At 43.2% G+C, this 18804-nt stretch overlaps 1 protein-coding gene across 3 annotated transcripts; it reads right to left on the bottom strand.

Moving 5' to 3' along the window:
• Positions 1-1286: 1286 nt before the first annotated feature.
• LOC107372915 (cysteine/serine-rich nuclear protein 3) lies at positions 1287-17768 on the bottom strand. 3 transcript variants are annotated; one of them, XM_070543878.1, is made up of 6 exons: positions 17398-17768; positions 16626-16699; positions 13435-13608; positions 7045-7301; positions 6642-6953; positions 1287-2441 (listed from the first exon to the last, which is right to left on the bottom strand). In XM_070543878.1, exons 3-6 carry the CDS (start codon positions 13583-13585, stop codon positions 1485-1487), a joined length of 1677 nt encoding a protein of 558 aa, XP_070399979.1. In that variant the 5' UTR covers positions 13586-13608; positions 16626-16699; positions 17398-17768; the 3' UTR covers positions 1287-1484. The 3 variants fall into 3 exon arrangements, with proteins under 3 accessions (XP_070399979.1, XP_015796595.3, XP_015796596.3); XM_015941109.3 differs by lacking the exon at positions 16626-16699 and having other exon boundaries at positions 17398-17766; XM_015941110.3 differs by lacking the exon at positions 16626-16699 and having other exon boundaries at positions 6657-6953; positions 17398-17764.
• Positions 17769-18804: the final 1036 nt, after the last annotated feature.

Here is an 18804-nt window from a genome sequence, read left to right as displayed (position 1 = left end):
TATCTCTAAGGCTGAGCCCGGCCACCCTACGGAGGAAACTCATTTCGGCCGCTAGAATCCGCAATCTCGTTCTTTCGGTCATTACCCAAAGCTCATGACCATAGGTGAGGATTGGGACGTAGATCAACCGGTAAATCGAGAGCCTGGCTTTCTGGCTCAGCTCCCTCTTCACCACGACAGATCGGCTCAGCGTCCGCATCGCTGCAGACGCTGAACCAATCCGCCTGTCGATCTCCCGACCCCTCCTACCCTCACTCGTGAACAAGTCCCCGAGATGCTTAAACTCCTCTACTTGAGGTAGGACCTCTCTCCTGACCCGGAGTTGGCAAGCCTCGCTTTTCCGGTCGAGAACCATGGTCTCAGATTTGGAGGTGTATTATGATTATTATTATTATTATTATAGTCGGTCGTACACAAATAGCCAATTTACTTCCGAGTGAATATCTCTTACATTTGTTTTATAATCCTTTTTTTAATACAAATCGTGCAGCTCTGTTTTGGATTTTCTGTAGTTTTTCAATTGTTCCTAAATTTGCATTTGACCACACTATAGACAAATGATCCAAGTTTGATGATAGCAGATTATGACTAGAAGAACAAAATTGCAAATACACAAGCAGCCACAATGAGAAGAAGAAAACGTTATCATATATATGGCGCCTCTCAAGATGAAAATCACAAGGCGCTGAGATCCAGGAGACCATTGGAGTAGAGCTGCTGCTGCTGTCTAGACCTCCCTGCTAGGGGCTCCGTCCGCAAGAAGACCCAGGGCCAGTTAGACGAAGGAAGATGAGACAAAACAAACTGAACAAAAATAGAATTGCTACGATGGTTTTATTTTTTTAAATCCTCATTTACTGCTGAGCTTGGTAAACCACAGGATGTAGTTAACCTAACTAACTGTGGGCTTTAAAATGTATTTCATGTGTATGGGTGGAATACAGAGAAGGTCAAATGACAGCAGGTTGAAGATAGAAATATTTATTATGGCTGTACCAAAGTAAATGATCATTAAACCACAGAACTCATAACAGACAGCCATACCGCTAAAAATTGAAAAAGAAAGCACTGTGACGCAAATCTGATTTACGCGTCAATGCTAAAAGTTTATTCGTGTGTCGTCATTTCGGCTGTACAGGCAGGGCTAGCTGTGAAACAGATCCAGTTAACAGAACACATGCAATGAAGATAAAGAAAAAGCAGCAGCAACAACAGCACGAAGGAAAAGTAAACAATGAAAGCAGACGAGCACCTCGGAATCGTGCTGGGATTCGTCACAGATGCCGACCACAGGAAGTGAACATGCAGTGACGACCGACGACTTTACACCAGGACTTAAATCTTAGTTTCTAGTTTTGAAATGTTTTGTCCCAAACGACAATCCCACCGCAGTTCGGTAAACTCTCTCTTATTTCCAAGTGCACTTTAACAGTTGTTTTCTGGACTAAAGACTTCTAGGTATCAACTACTCTGTTTTTCGACCATCAGACGCTTCCCGTCGATGTCGTTGGATTAGTATCTTCCTGTTGCCCTTCTCTCGTCTTTTCCCTCTGTGTGTCGTTTTGGTTTGGGAACTTGTCGGAAACACCATCAGGGGCGGTGTTAAACTCACGAGCGCCGACGTGTGAGCGGAGTGGCGTGGACTCAGAGAAGTGGCTTGGAACAGTCTGGAGCTGGAGTTCTTTACTGATTTCAGACTCCAGAGCGGACTCTACTGAGGGGAGCATGGGGGTGAGGTTAGGGGTGAGGTTTGGGTTTTCACTGAGGAAGGCGGGGGTGTCGCCCACAGGGCCTTCTGTCTGATAGTGCTGCATGGGGGGGTTGTTGTGGAAGGAGCCGCTGAGGCTCACCAGTGTGCTGTTAGAGTAACTCATGACAGACGGGAGTGGGACTGGGTAAGGCGGCGGACTCTGCCCGTGCAGTGAACAGTCCCAATCTTCCTCTTCTTCATCATCTTCCTCATCCTCCTCCTCATCCTCTTCCTCGTCTTCTTCCTCCTCCTCTGGGTTGAGGGTTTCCAGGCTGTGTGTGCTACAGTCCGACAGCCCGCTGCAAATGCTGCTGCCATCTTCGTCATAAGCTTCGTCCTCCTCATCCTCTTCTTCTTCTTCATCGTCTTCCTCATCCTCTTCCTCCTCTTCCTTCATTTCCATGTCATTCTGGAGGTGCATGGTGGGTTCTTGCAGCAGGGTTTGAGGGTTCAGCGGCTGCTGCTGTTGGAGGAAGGTGGAGTTGCTATGGTAACCGTTGCCGTTGGTAACGAGCTGCTGCTGCTCGGTCTGCTGATGCTGAAACTGCTCCTCACGGCCCTTCTCCAGCTCCAGCTTCATGATGGTGTGCAGGAAGTGGGTGCGCACTCGGACCGGATTGAACTCCAGCCTCCCTGAGCCGTTGCTGCAGCCTTCCTTGGTGCAGCCGCAGGGGAAGGACATGCGGTCCACCTGAGACATCAGGTACACACACAAGTTCAGAACAGGAGTCAAATATGAAAAAAAGCTGTTCTGCCAACTAAAGCTGGCTATGTGTGATAAAAACCTGCAGAATCATCTGTAGGTAGTAATAATGTATTAATTAGCTAACAACCACAGGTAGCCTAATGCAGGGGCGGATTTAGCAATTTGGGGGCCCAAGGCGAACACAGACATGGGCCCCCTACACTAAATTTTCGACAATCTTACCTTTAACTGGATTTGCGAAACTCTCCCCTCTTCTGACATGAGTTATTTTCCCTTTTTATTAGTCCTCCTCTTTTTTCCTGTACTTCCCTCCCTTTGAGTGCCTTCAACATTTGCTCTGCTTTCTTCTTGTCAGCGCTCCTGTGCTTTAGCCTTAGTTTTTTTTTTTTCTATTTTCCATTTTGGTCTAGGTTTTCCTCCCTTTAAACATTTTCCATTGTCTTTCCTCTTCTGCTTCCTTTTGATGTTTACATTGAAAAACGACGTCACTTTCAGAAGTGAAAATAAAAGCTTTTATGAAGCATGCTGCTTCTTTCTCTTATTGGAGCCACTAGGATAACTCCATTTCATGCTTAATGGTTTGACAATCGCTTTGCGTTTGTTACGAACGCTCCCGCCTCTCTTCTTATTCTTATTTGTGGTCTTATGGCACTTGGCAAACAACAATTTGGTGCATTACCGCCACCAACTGGATTGGAGTGGAATGACTACCAATCACTTCCTGTTTGTGCATCGCCGTCTTAATAACCCTCTTATGACCATAATTATAACAGGGCCGCCTGGTATTTTTTTAATCTTATGGCTGTAAAATTGTAATAAAAAGTGCAAAGTGTGTGTAACTCTTCTCCTTTTTTCAGAACAACCTCATCTTTCAGTGTATGGTTTGTATTTCCAAACCACTTCAACATTTCACGAAAAGAAACTCCTCCAGCTTCACTGGCTGCCAGTCAACTTCAGGGTTCATTTCTTAATCCTGGTTCTGGTCTATAGGGCCTTACATGGACAAGCACCATCTTACATTGGTGATCTTCTCAGTCCCTACACCCCCAGTAGGTCCCTGAGGTCCAGTGATCAAAGCCTACTGGTTGTGCAGCACCAGGCTAAAGACCAAAGGTGACAGATCATCTGCTGCTGTGGCCCCCAGACTCTGGAACTCTCTCCCCCTGAGCCTGAGATCAGTGGACTCAGTGGTCTCCTTTAAAAAGCAGCTGAAGACTCACTTGTTCAAGCTGGCTTTTGTATGACCTTCTTCACCCCTCTCTCTTTATTCTGCTCTCCCACCTATTCCACCTTCCTCAGGATCCACTGATTTCCCTCCTTCCTGTTCACTCGCTCTCTTTTTTAACATTTTTTCTTTTAAATCACAATTGCCTATTTTTTGCTCATTTTAAATATATTTTTAAACATTTTCTAAATGCTTTTTTAAATACATTTTTTTGTTTATGTGAAGCACCTCGTGATTTTTATCTTGAGGCGCTATAGAAATGATAGTTTCTTCTTCTATTTAGAATTTATTTCTATTACAGCCTTTAAAAAATCAGCTTAAAAGTGAAAAAAGCAAAAAACGGATTTGAATTTTTTACATTTATTACTGAACAGGAACTTCAAAATGATTGGGCAAACAATTTAAACTTTGAACTGAAATGCATCTATTCTTAAAAAAGTTTGAACCGGTATCTTTTTTAGCTGTTTTTAAGACCATTTAGTTTTGTAAACTTTCAGACGTTTTTATTTGACGGTAGACCTTGAAGCAGCTTCTCTCCAGCTGCAGGCAGAGCGCGCCTCACACTGCCATGGGGTGCTTCTCTGGCACACCATGCACTGCTATACCAAAAACTTTTGTTTTAGCAAAAATAATTATTTATAGTAAAAAGATAAATAATACTGGAATGAAGCTGAATCTTACAATTAGCAAATAGTTGAGGGTTGTTCAGATTAAAAAAAAATAAAAAATAAAGACTGAACAAACATTCATATCCTGGTTCACCGGAGATCTGTCTTTCTTCATGGTCACTGTCTTCAGATATAAGCCTTCTGGGACGCCTAACAGATCGTGTTTATTTTCTTTGAGACATTTCCATAATTTCATGCTGGTTTTTATGCTAATTAGCTTCCCTGTTCTGTTATCCGCTTTCACCGCAGCGCTGCGCTCCGTTTCAATCAGGCTGTACAGCAGAATTTCCCCTATTAGCGATATTTTCCCTAACTGATTGCTTCATGCTATAGATCGTTGGAAAGCTGCTTTTATGTACTTTTAGGAACCGTTGGAATTTCTTGGATTAGATCAGCCATTCAAAAGTTATAAACGTGAGCATTTTGGATGACTAACTCAGCACGTCTCTGAATCTGTGTTGTGATTCGTTGCGCTCAAGACAGGGAATCCCGGTGGCTACTGTAATGTATTGTATATGCACGAAAAGCCCCATTTTTAATCTTTTCAGCACTTTTGGAATTTTAATGATATCTTTAACGGTTCAGGAATTATGGTAATGAGAAGTGCGCATGTCCAATCCCGTCTGCTTCCACAGGTTGGTAATAATGTGGTGGCATTAACAGAGGGGTGCCGGTGGTCAGGGCTAGGGGGCCCCCCAACACATGGGGGCCCCAGGCGGCCGCCTACCTATGCCTAATGGTAAAACCGCCTCTGGCCTAATGACTAATAGCACACACAACATGTTTATAGACACAAAAATAAAACTGTTTGGTCATTTTGGTTGGTAGATAGTCAAAATTACACAAAAATACATCTTAAAACTTTACTTTTCAGATGGATTTGTAAAACGAGAAGTGACACTTTCCACAAGACATTCTTAGGTGATGATGAGTCATAAAGTGATTTTCCAGCCTTTTTCTATGGCGCGGTATGGGGGCCAAAATTAAGACTACTGCCCAGCAGCAGGAGGCTGTATATATTTTGAAGCAAACTACTGATCTGATCAATGATAAGCTGGCGCCAGAAACTGAGAGGCTGTTGCTGCTTACTGAGGAATAGCACCTTTACCGGCGTTACTACTAGATACGCTAGGGACTAGCAGCCCTCGGCTGGTCATTGACTGGTTCAAACACTCCTTCTGCTGTCTTTTAGCATGGATAGGCTAGCGTTAGCCAGGACGGGTTGGTGTTAGCATTGGAGAGGCTAGCCATTAGCGTGCCTAGGCTGGCCACTAGCTGGATTTCCTACCTCCTCAACGGACCATTAGCATGGATAGGCTGGCATTAGCATCGGAGAGGCTAGCCATTAGCGTGCCTAGGCATGCCACTAGCTGGATTTCCTACCCCCTTGACGGACCTTAAGCATGGATAGGCTGGCATTAGCATCGGAGAGGCTAGCCATTAGCATGTCTCAGAGAGTCACTAGTCAGCTAGTGGCCAGCCTAGTCCTATTTCCTGATATTTGGACATTTCACCTCTTATTGGATAATAACACCTATCTACCACTGACTATGTTTGCTTTGCGATGTTGATGTTTTACCTCCATGAATATCATAAACCTGAAGGAGTTCTGCTGTGTGGTAGAGTTGCTAATGCTAATGGTTAGCTTCTACCTTCCGGGCGCTAAACCAACAACAGCTTTTCCCGTTGTGAGTCAAGATAGGGGAATCCATGACTATTAAGTGACAGAGTGATGTAGATCTGTCAGGCTTCTCTAATCCTAGAGTTGGGAGATCAGGGGTTCAATTCCTGGTCGGGTCATACCAAAGACTTAGAAAAAAATGGGACCCAATGCCTCCCTGCTTGACACTCAGCATTAAGGGGTTGGATTGGGGGGGTTAAACCACCAAATGGTTCCCGAGCGCGGCTGTGTCTGCAGCTCACCGCTCCCCCAGGGGATGGGTCAAATGCGGAGAACAAATTTTGCTCACACATCAGTGTGTGTGACAACTAATGGGACTTTAACTTTAATTTTAAAGCAAGAGATAGGGGTAGACTATTATTTTCATGTTCATCATGCTTGTTAAAATCAGACTGACTGGTCATTTAATAAATAATCAATAGAAATGCTTTCGTGGCGAACCTGCTCTTTAAAATAAAAACAGCTCCACTCCCTCACTGCACATGCACTACTCACCACCTCTGCTGTGACTACCTTTGTTTTGCTTTCTCAGAAGTGATGTGATGGTTGTTCTAACTTCTTATTTCTGCACAGACAGACATTAACACTTTAGTATTACAGATGGGCCTCACCACTGTTCCATTTACCTGGCACTTAATGCCGGCCAGGCTGCAAGCACAACTCTCTGGGTCACAAATCCCCCGGCAGCGACACCCACACTCCTCTCTAGACATCCTCAGGATGCGCAGCTCATGCTTCTCATCTACATCTATGCGACGGACCCCTGAGGCACGTAGAAGTGCGCGACGCCTCCTGGTTGTCAAAGGCTGGAGGAAGAAGTAATCGTCCACCTCTGTGTTGTCCACGTCCAGATCGTCTTCTGAGATGTCGTCAAGTGTGAGAGTGTCCGCCTCCAAGGACGACATGGTGCCATTTTTAGTCAACTGGAAGAAAATAGAAAACAGAGCATTAAAAAAATCAAATTGCACTAGGAAGCCTTGTAATGGTTGCGTTTCATATTTCCGTCCCACTGACTTTGAGTCTTATAGCATTGAGTTTCTCCTCTTTGAGATGATCCCGCAGCATGTTCCGATGGCTCAGTTTCTGCTCCATGGCGAACTCCCTCAGAGTGAAGCGCCTGACGCCACTGTGACGAGGTGACATCCCCAGGGTGCTGCCACCTTGTGTGGGCACCGTGGTGAAGCCCTGCCTCCGGGTGAAGTAGTACACTGTCACGCTCTCGAAGTGCACGTTACGGCCACGGAGTCGCTTTGATGGCTGCTGGGGAGAAGCTGGGATCAAGACAGAGGTGGGGAAATGTTATCATATTTGTTTAAATTTACATATGTTTGTTAGCATTAGCATGTAGCTCTAAGCTGTGAGGAGCAGAATTTTATCATTATATTCAATCCAGACTTTTTTTAGTTTGATGGTTTTAAAACGTACCCGTTTGCTACATTAGTGCTAGCGCAATGTTAGCTATCTCTAAATTTGTTTTTATTATTTTTCTCTTAACCCTTTCTAACAGATTAGAAAATGAGATCTTAAATTTAAATCATCCCCTAATTTTTATAGTCATAGTTCCAACAACTCATCACAAAGCAACCTAAGTTCAACAATAAAATTAAATAGTTTTTTCCAGCAAAAATGTGAAAATTATACACCACAGAAAACAGTGAGTGGTGAACAACATATAAAGGGGTCATTAGAATAACTATCTCCCCTGTAAGTTGCCCTAGGCCCCCCGTGGTAGACTACAATAATAAGCTTGTTACATGGAACTCATCATACAGAGTAATGTAATTACTGTGTAACTGAGTAAATAGATAAACACAACAACAAAAAATTGTGTTATTAATAATATCAATAATAACAACAATAATGTTAATAATAATGGTATTAATAATAATAATAATAATAATGTCGTATTAATAATAATATTGTCTTAATAATAATAATAACAATAATAATGTCTTAATAATAATAATAATTATTATTATTATTATTAAGACATTATTATTGTTATTATTAGTATAACAATAATAATAAACAAAGATGGTTGGAACATACAGTTCTGCTGCTGGCTCTACTGTAAAGTGTTTTCGCATGATTCCAACTCAATTTTTTTAAATATTGGGAAATCATTAACCATGGATCAATTGTCATGATAATCATAACATTTTAATTCTCATAGTCATATAATTAGAATTTTATTTAAAAAAGAATTTCATAGAAACATACTAAAAAAGAAACAAACAATTAAAAGATTTGATGAAAATGACAAAGAAATATTGATTCAAAAGTGTAAGGAAAGGCAGAGAGAAAATGAAGAAGTAGATAATCAGTGGATCCTGCTAAAGGCAGGGTTGGTAGATAGAGCAGAACAAGGACAGGGTGATGAAGGTCATACAAAACCAGCTTGAACAGGTGAGACTTCAGCTGCTTTTTAAAGGAGACCACTGAGTCCACTGATCTCAGGCTCAGGGGAGAGAGTTCCAGAGTCTGGGGGCCACAGCAGCAGATGATCTGTCACCTTTGGTCTTTAGCCTGGTGCTGCACAACCAGTAGGCTTTGAACACTGGACCTCAGGGACCTGCTGGTGGTGTAGGGACTGAGAAGATCACCAATGTAAGATGGTGCTTGTCCATGTAAGGCCCTATAGACCAGAACCAGGATCTTGAAATGAACCCTGAAGTTGACTGGCAGCCAGTGAAGCTGGAGGAGAAGCGGGGTGATGTGGGTGTGTTTGGAGGACTTGGTCAGAAGCCGAGCACAGGCCTTCTGAACCACCTGTAGACGGTTCAGGGAGGTTCTGCTCAGACACGTGAAAAGAGAGTTACAGTAGTCTAACGCCGGGGACACACTGGCCGCGGAAGCGCCGAGAAGCGAATCGCTCACGAAATTCGGCCGCTGCTCGCCGCTCCTCAGTTCAGATCAGACACGCCCCAGTCGAGGCGCGCCTCGGCTCAGCTGTAGTTTTTCTTTTAAACACTTGGTGTCCTCCATTTCCTCTCTGCCTTTTCTCAGCTCTTTTCCTCTACGCGCGTGTGTGTGTGTGTGTGTGTGTGTGTGTGTGTGTACGTATGGTATGAGTTGTTTCTGCCAGTTGAATCTCTTGGAACCCGCTCCAGTTCTGCAGCTGTATCCTAGCAGTTGCTTCCTAAATGGGTACGTAAATAAACATGTTTTTCGGGGGTCGTACAGCTCCTTGTGTTTCTCAACTTCCATAATTAATTTAAAGTCATCCATCCTAACTGCTTGCCTCAGACTTTCTGCCTCTCTGTCCTGTTTGCTCCGGTGAAAAGACACCCAAAACCACACCCCCCTTCACGTGGTCACACACGCACACAAGTTCGATGTGTGTGTATGTGTGTGTGTGTTCATGTGGTTTTTCTGCAGTGTCTGTTTGCGAACACATTTGACTATTGCGGAATTTTATTTTGAAATGCTTTATTTTGTTAACTTTACCGGCCTGCCTCTTATGTCTACGTTTGACTTCCTGCCAGAATTGACGCGATTCACCCGCGGCTCACGAAAAAAATAGAGCCAACGCCGAAATGATCGCTGCACGGCGCGGGCTGGAGCGCCGGCGCGAGGCGATTCGCGGCGCTTCGGCGGCCCATGTGGTCTATAGAATAGCTTAATAAGGGCGCCGAATGAAGGCGGTCCCATTTTCGCGGCGCTTCGCAGCGCTTCCGCGGCCAGTGTGTCCCCGGCGCGTAAGCGTGAGGAGATGAAGGTGTGGATAACTGTCTCAAGTTCAGAGCGGGACAGAATGGGACTCAGCTTGGCAACGTTCCTGAGATGGAAGAAGGAAGAGCGAACAAGAGAACTAACATGAGAGTCCAGGGTGAGAGCTGGGTCAAAGGTCACGCCAAGATTCCTGACAGGTTTGGTGTGAGAAGCAAGCTGAGCAAGAGAGTCTCTGACTTTGGGAACCAGCTTGTCTGGGGCACAGATGAAGATCTCATTCTTATCTTCATTCACACACACACACACACACACACACAGCAAATCAGGATTTTAAATCAGAGTCAGAAAGTCTCCAAAAGCAAGACTGCTGAGGCCGCTTTTGTTTCATAATGAAGACATCGCAAACTTCTTCGCACTCTGAACAAACACACCCAGGCTGGGAGGGCAGAGCAGAGGGTAGTAGAGTGGAGCCAATGCAAGTGTGTAAGTGGCATAAGCAGGTGTGTAACAGCTGCAGTTCAGACATCTCATGGGTCTTAAAGGAGATGTACAGTTGGATGTCATCTGCATAACGATGGTAGGAAATTCCTTTAAAGGAGTTTAGGATGTGCTGATGAGGAAGCAGATAAAGGAGGAAGAGTAGAGGCCCCAGCACAGAACAGCCTAAGAGAAGGAACGCTCATCCCGGTATCATACTGGAGGCACTGGCGGCGCAAAACGGCAGCGGAATGGTTTACTCGCGAACTTCAAAGCCATCCTTTTCACACCGGGAGAGTGTTGGCAGCAGCACGGGTTCCTCTTCGCTGGACTCGCGAGATCCCAAGATCACTCGACACTTCAGGTCAAGGTTAGTTTATGCAATCCACCATTAAAACAAAATAAAGGAAATCACGTTTGATATTGCTGTTTGATGTCATTTACAACATTTTTCCTCTCTGCCAGGATTATGGCCATATAAACACACCGCTGCACTTCTGAAACAATACTGCGAGTAAATGAGCCATGGGGTCACACGTAAGTAGGGCTGGGCGATATGACGATTTTAGACCGTTTTATGATCTACACATCTGACGGTCTGTCATTTTTGAGAGACCTTTTTATCACGATTCACAGCTCTGCTGTTGAAATTCTGCCTCTGAATGAAAAGGGAACTTACCCCAGGAGAATGACACACCTTTGTTTGACCCTTAACCAATCAGAGTGAGTCATAGTAATATATTAGTGCCCCGCTTGTTTTCACCTGTGTGTGAACAAACATGGCTTCAGCCGCGGCTGAGAGCGACAACGAGGTTTTCGTTCCGAAGAGGAACGCCTCGTCCGTTATATGGAACTGGTTCGGTTTTTCACCAGATGACAAAGAGCAGCGAAACGTAATTTGCAAGCAGAGCGTCAAGGCAAGTGATGGCAACACCACAAACTTGTTTAATCACTTAAAAAGAAGGCATCCCAAACAATACAATGAGAGCTAGCTGGCAGCTAAAGCTAAAAAGCCTGCGGCTACAGCGGCTAGTGCTTCTTCCAGGCAGCAAACGCTAACAGAAACACACAAAACTCACTCCCTACGACAGAGACAGCAGACGATGGAACAGCGTGACAGATGCAGTGACGTACCACTTGGTTAAAGATTTGTGTCCCGTGCGAACAGTAGGAGTGGGATTTAAGAAAATGATAAAAACATTGGATCCGCGCTACGAGTTTTCCAGCTGCAAGTATTTTTCGAACACCGCCATTCCACGCATGTACGCTGAATGCAAAGTGAGAGTTGCAGAAAATATTCAGAATGCGCAGTTATTTGCTACCACAAGCGATCTCTGGTCCAGCCGCACATCAGAGCCGTGTTTGAGCTTAACTATCCACTACATGAGCAACTGGGAGCTACATAGTATTTTGAACAAGTTAATGTTTGCACAATACGTTTGCAATTGACATGTTTGCACTTTAAATATGTTTACAATTTTAATTTATGTTAAGTTACTTGAAAAATGAGAAAAACTGATTTTTGTAATTGTTTCTCTCAGGGCTTTTATCACCTCTGGTGTGAGTTTAAAATATAAGTGCGTTAGCACTGTGTTGATTATCCCTAATATAAATAAATGTTTATTTATTCAATGTTTCTCTTCTTTAATATGCAATTGAAGTTATGCTATTCATGGATAAAAAATCGTGATAAAATTGAAATCGTGATAAAATATTGGAAAAATCGTGATATTCTATTTTTGCCATATCGCCCAGTCCTACACGTAAGCTTCATTTATATGAAGTTGCATCGCTGCAGTAATTTTATTTAGAAAATTACTGGGGATTTTACCCTGAAACAGTGTGATTTCCTGTCTAGCCCTATGTTAGCTGCAGAAATTGACACGTCCCAGAAGCGGCTCACGGCAAAAATAGAACCCAATCCTATCTTTAGCAGCGCGGCGCAGCACGGCGTGCCGCTTCTGGGACACGCCTGAAAATCGTGGCGTCACTGCTGGTTTGAAGCTGTCCATAGACTGCAACGGATTCCATCTGAAGCAGTGACGTTCTGCTGCTGTTCCGCACCGCTGATGCTTTCAGCGTGAAACCGGAGGCAGACAGATAAGAGGAGAACCACTCCAGAGCAGATCCTGATAGGCCTACCCAGTCTCTCAGCTTCTCCAGTAGCAGCTGATGGTCAACAGTGTCAAAGGCTGCAGTCAGGTCCAGCAGGACCAAAACAGAACAGTCCCCTATATCACTGTGGGTCAGAAGGTCACTAGAGACCCTAAGAAGAGAGGTTTCAGTAAGGAATGGGTACGTGACCAATCAAGCCTTGTGGAGGATTTCAGACTAAAATAAACACACCAATAGTGTCACGTTCAAAATCCAAAATGCAACATCACTAAAGAAGCCCATGTATCTTATATTACAAGTGGGTATGGCCCCCTTGAGGACACCGCTTAGCACTGCCCCTGGTCAGGACTAAAACCATTGAATACAGTTCAAATAAAGTTATGCCAACTACAACACTGCCTTTGAATGCTTTTTACACCGAAGAGCAAATGTTTATGAGACCTAAACTCTGAGAATAATGACTTCAATATAAACACATTTTAGAAACTCGGTGACCCCGTGTGGCAGGAAAATTATCCAGTGCAGAGAAAAGAGTCATTTTAAAGAATATGATGACATTAGTTGTGTCAGTAGGCCTTAGGCAACTAGTCAGTATTCAGCCACAGTAATCAGAGTAGTGCTAATATTATCATCTGTGAGACTGTTGGTTATTGACCGGCTGAGTAGCAAAAGCTGGCCCAGATCAGATTAGATGAGGGTTAAGTGATGCGTCTTAAAAGTAAATACTCCATTATCTGTGTCCTAAATGATTTTCTGTCAAGCCTGTGTTAAAAAGGGTGATAAGTGTCAAAACGCAGCTTCGGAAACTGTAATAGCTCATTATTCTAAACAAATGACCTTTAAGGAATCAAATGGAGACCAGTTTTATTGGTTAATTGTAAAATTGACTAGATTTAAAATCAAACATGCCAAAAGAAAAAGCTATTATTTTCTAATTATGATCTTTACGGTCCTGAAATCAAGCGTTCTTTAAAAACCTTTCACAATAAGAGTCCTAGGCCAAAACCTTTTATTAAATTTGAAGTTCATAATGCACAGCCTCCAACCGGCTTAGTGATGGCTGAATAATGTCTTGGTCTGCAGACTATAATCAAATCTTTAGGTGTGTTATAGAAGAGAGGCTGAGTCGTGAGATCTTACGCTCCAGAATTCCCGAGGGGGCGGAATGATTCAGACTGTCGCTGCTGTTGCCGCTATCGCTGCAGGAAACCTCATCATCATCCGACCCCTGCAGCGACAAGCAGGAGGAGGGGCCCTCTTCAAGTTTCCTCTTTAGAATTCCACTCATCATGTAGCTCCGCCCACTGGCCACACCTGTTCAGCACAGACCAATTAAAACTCACAGGTGACCACAGAATTCAGCTAACACTTAACTTGGCACACAGCAGCTCACAGATCAGATTTTGCATTTGTATCAGACAAAAAACAGCTAAACATGTTAAAATTTAAATACATCTAATTAAAACACACATTTTTATTTGAGATTGTAAAACAACATGTTAGCATTTCAATCCTCTCAAACTTCTTATTTTTATTTTAAACACACAACTGTAACTATTGAACAACAACGCTGATAATTTAATTCCTACTTTATTAAACCCTAAATTAGTGCAACAACTTCTGAATGCCAGGGTCGAGCAGCTAAATCCAAAAGCTTGTGCGCTAGCTTTTAACGCGCTACCTAGCTAAATTGAGGAACTGTTAAAATCAACGACTGAATTTTAACATAATAATGGCATAAACAATTATTTATAAAGTATAAATTTCAATCTAAATATGTATAATCAAAATTACATAAGTGATTTTCATCTAAATATAAATTTTATTCTGAGTGTTTGAAATCTAAATGGAGCATTTAAAGAGCAAGTCACCCCCAAATCAACATTTTTGTTCTGATAAACTATATAAATGTGTGTCTAATCGTGCTGCAGACACGTGTAGTCAATAGTTTTGCACTTTAGTGCATTTTAGTTAAAACTTTAATTTTCTGCCTGAAACTGTCAGTGTTGTGCCGTTGTCAGGTAAAAACTCTGCACTGCATTTGAATTTAAATCTGCCATCGCTATTGGCTAAGAGGTACCCTAGATGTCACAATGTCATTGTGAGCCTGTGTGTGTGTATTTGTTAGCGGCCCCGCCCTCTCGGTCTGCTAGGCAACAGCATTTGTTGCATTTTTCAAACAGGAAGTGGGAGTGGAGTAAGAATCTGGTAGGGGGTGACTTGCTCTTTAACCAGGGTGAGGAGATCTAAAGCCTCAAGAGTTCCTTTGGTCACATCATATGAGTCCTTTCACATTATTTTGAGTTGTGATTGAATGAACTCACACAACATTACAATTAAAAGCATGACGAGGCTTTATATGGGGGATTAGTTCGCCCCTGCTTTCACTTTGGTAGGCTACTTTTGTTTCCAGTAGTTAGAAGTTTTATTCGCAACTATGATGCTAGGCGTCAACAAAAAGTGATTTCCTGTTAGCCTAAAACAGGGATTCCCTAAGTGTGGTGCGCGCACTCCTGGAGGTGCGAGAGCTGCCGCTAGGGGGTGCGCGAGGTGAAAATTGTAATGGCTGCGGAGCTCAAAGAAGTCTATCATATGTCGCCATTAGCGTAGCCAGAAACTCATTTGTGGGTGGGCCTAAGAAAAAGTAAGTGGGCACAATAAATGTAATTGAAAACAAGTATATTGTGTGTGTGTGTGTGTGTGTGTGTGTGTGTGTGTGTGTGTGTGTGTGTGTGTGTGTGTGTGTGTGTGTGTGTGTGTGTGTGTGTGTGTGTGTGTCCTCCGCATGTGCCCATAGCTTCATAAGAATAATGCGCCGAGCTTCAGCGCTCTGGCCTGCGCACGCTGTCAATAGCAAGATATGTTCTGTATTTGATCATTTTTAACGATGTTGGAGAAATCTGAAGGTGGCGAGTCATTCTGGCAGATGTAACACCCTGTCTCATGCAGGTGTTCTGACATTGTAAACCTCACACACAGAACATTGTGGATGTAACTAAATAAATCAAGAAATGATTACCATCTGAGCATTTTAGCATTATTATATTATATTAGCACACTGACTGTGGAACAGCATTCTAAACGTGTCAGGCTATTAACAGCGCGCTGAAGATCTGAAGTTCAGAGTGCGTCTGTCAGAGGTCAGACGCGTTCCAGCGGATCCACGGTTCACGGGTGCACATGTGAGCACATCTGGGCTGGGCAGAAGTAATTTTACAACATTGGTTTAAATAGCGCCAATAACAAGATGCAGTGACTGGAGCGGCTAATGGAGCTATGCTGCACATACACACACACACACACACACACACACATACATACACACACAGATTCAATAAGGGCAAGCTGCGCAAACGCCGCGCCGTCAGACTGAAGACAGAAATGAGCGCTGCCTCCTCCGTGATAAAAAACTTTTAAGAGGTTTTATAACAACATTTTTTATTCAAAGTCAAATTAAGATATTAGCTTCTATTTTGGGATGACGTATTAAAATCGGGTCCGCTCCAGCCAGTGACTCCGAACCTGACCACAACTCCTGTTACTGCAGCATTTGTTATTCCAGTCCGCGTGGCAGCGGATCGCAGATTCAGCCACACCATGAAACAGCAATAAGTCGGTCTGAGGTAAAAGTGAACCTCATGGCTATAGCTTTTCCATCTTTTCCCCTATAGACATGTGATTACGCACAAGTAGGTTAGCAGCTCAGGTTTACGCAGAGCAGAAGGAAGGAGAGCGCTCTGGCCGCACAGGTTAAACGTTCCTACTTTAAGAAAACCGTTAAATTGCATTGTTTATGTGCTACCTGGGCACTCTAAATATTTATTTAAAATAAATCAAAGGAAATTGTAATGGTATTGAATGTTTTTTAATTACTATTTTAAAAATGAAAGTGATGGGAAAAAGGTCGATCATATTTTTAACCCTGTCTGACGAGTGACTGTTTAGCTTGACGTCTGATATATATATATATAGCCATGCCCTGATGTGGGGCTGGGGGGTGCGTCGACATGGTCGGGACATAGAAGGGGGTGCGCGGCTAAATAAGTTTGGGAACCGCTAGCCTAAAACTTCATTAAGCAGTTGCTTTCAGTTACAGCAGAAGCTGATATTAGCTCTGATTAAATGCGGGTTTTATTAGAAAGAGCCGTGCATAGTGGCAAGGTTGGTAGCGTTAATGAAAGAAGGCTGCATGTTTGAACCCCGGCTGCACACGTTCTGCGCAGAGTTAGCATGCTATTCCCTAGCATGCTTGGGTTTCAAAAGCATGCTAGGCTGATTGGAAACTATATAGGAGGGACTAGTTGTTTGTCCCTGTCGCTGTACAGTTTTACCTGTTGGGTTTGATTCTGTAGTTTTGTTACTGCTTTTCTTTGGAAGCACTCCGCGAGCCCATCGAAGACAAAACCTGGTAAATGATCAGATTTCTTTGGTGTCAGAATCAACAGCTCATCAAAATGCATTCATGTGTGAGTTCACAAGCTTTATGGGGTATTAGAAATTAAAATAAAATCATGATATATTATGCGATTCGCTATGAACGATATCTTTTATTAGCTGCTTGAAAACACTGGAGGAGCCTGTTCTGTCAGCCAGGATCTCATCTAATGAGGCGAATCTTTAGGAGAACAAACTTCAGTATTAAGTCAACTTTAGGAATGAGAGGAACGAGCCGACTAGTTGGAGTGGTTGAGGATTACATCACATGCAGCAGAACTGAATGCCAGGCCAAGGTTTCTCTATCTGCACAGCTTTGTCCCTTTTTCTGCTCTGCTTCCAACTCCAACATTTCTGGCATGTTTAAAAGAAAATCTCCCTTTAAATTCCTCAGAAATCCTATTTAGATCATTGCCTACCAGTAAAAGAAGACAGTGAAGCCACCAGGACTGTATGAATGTTCTAATCCATATCACTAAAGACTGGTGCCAGCTGAGGGGTCTTCACATACATACATGCACAACCTCCCACTCCTATATTCATGTCTACATCCCAAACCCTGACATAGGACTTCTTCCTGACAGATGGAAGTCGGCGCCACCGCGTGACGTAATTAGACCTCTGAGAGCCTGTGATGCTAAACGCCTGTGAGCCGGTCTCATCACTGACCTGTTTCCTCGGCTTGCTCTTGGTTCCCAGTTCTGGACTCTCCCCTCTGCATCACGCGGTGTTCAGCAGCAGCAGCAGTTAAACATCCCTGTGTGTCGTGACGATGCAGCGAGCTCTGACATGATGTCCTCTCCTCCCAGCAGCTTCTGGCACTATTGTGCAGCCCTGAACACCTCTGCCTGTTTGAATGTCTTATGCCTGCTCCCTCTGCACCCTTATGCTGTCAGCTCTCTCGCTGTCTGATTTTCTCCTCCTCTGCAACCCCTCCTTCCTCTGCTCGTCTCCCCCTCGCCTCACAAAGGCTTGTTAGCTTGGTGCTGCTGCCGGCTGTAAGCGCTGGAGCTTGACAGAGGTGAAGCAAGCCCTACGAGATCATAGGAGGATGGAGCATGTATGGTGTGGTACTGAGGCTGAAGGGGGGGGATAATAGAAAAAATATCTAGAACGCAAATGTATTTTTTTTTTCATTTGTGATCACCCACTTTTGTTTCTGTGAAGATCATTAGAATTTTAAATTGAGATCAGACAAACAGGACTAATTATAGTGCTGTGCCATACCGATTGTAGAAAATAATGAGTACCTCTCTGTCTCTCTCTCGCTCTCCCTATATATATATATATATATATATATATATATATATATATATATATATATACATATTAGGACTGTGACTTTAACGTGTTAATTGATTAATTAGAAGAAAAAGACGCATTAAAAAATTTGCGCATTTAATCACAGCTCGCATTTGGAGCAAGGCGGAACCTTTCTCATTGCACGATTTCCTCGTAGACCGAATATCACTGACACACACAACAATGCACAGTGCTAATGGCTACTAAAACGGAATAAAAACTGAAAGAAGTTGCCTTGCTTGGACTGATGCAGGATTTAGGAAACACGTCCACCTCTTTTCTTAACTATGAAAAAATAAACTTCCAGACAACAACGAAGTCCGTATCGCGGGCATTTTTCAGAGATCGTCTGTGCTGCAGCTGCCCGGTGGCACCGGAAACTTTACAAAAGTTGCAGTAACCTAAATTTTCAACATTTACGTAACATCTGTGCAGCGCTTAAAGCACCAGACAGAATAATTCTTTGCCCTAACAGTAGTTTATGAAAGTAGTCAGACAAACGAGAGGCAAATGGCTGCAGATGGGAAAATGCTCCGTGTCCTCACTACTCTGATTTTAGTTGATTTGGGTCTTGTTTCATATCACACAGTGACATTTGAATAATTAAAATGCATTTTTTAATTTAAAAGCTTTAGCTGACAGTAATAACCATGTCTAATGTTTGATTCTCTGTCTCATACTTTTAATTAAAAGTTTTGCTTTGAGAGCACATTTTTTGAACGATTAAAATGCGATTAATTTATATTAATTAATTACAAAGCCTCTAATTAATTA

Source organism: Nothobranchius furzeri, chromosome 14 (assembly GCF_043380555.1).
Source record: "Nothobranchius furzeri strain GRZ-AD chromosome 14, NfurGRZ-RIMD1, whole genome shotgun sequence".
Classification (NCBI taxonomy): Eukaryota; Metazoa; Chordata; class Actinopteri; order Cyprinodontiformes; family Nothobranchiidae; genus Nothobranchius; species Nothobranchius furzeri.
Note: the sequence above shows the minus strand (reverse complement) of the source record. Positions and strands in the feature narration are given on the sequence as shown.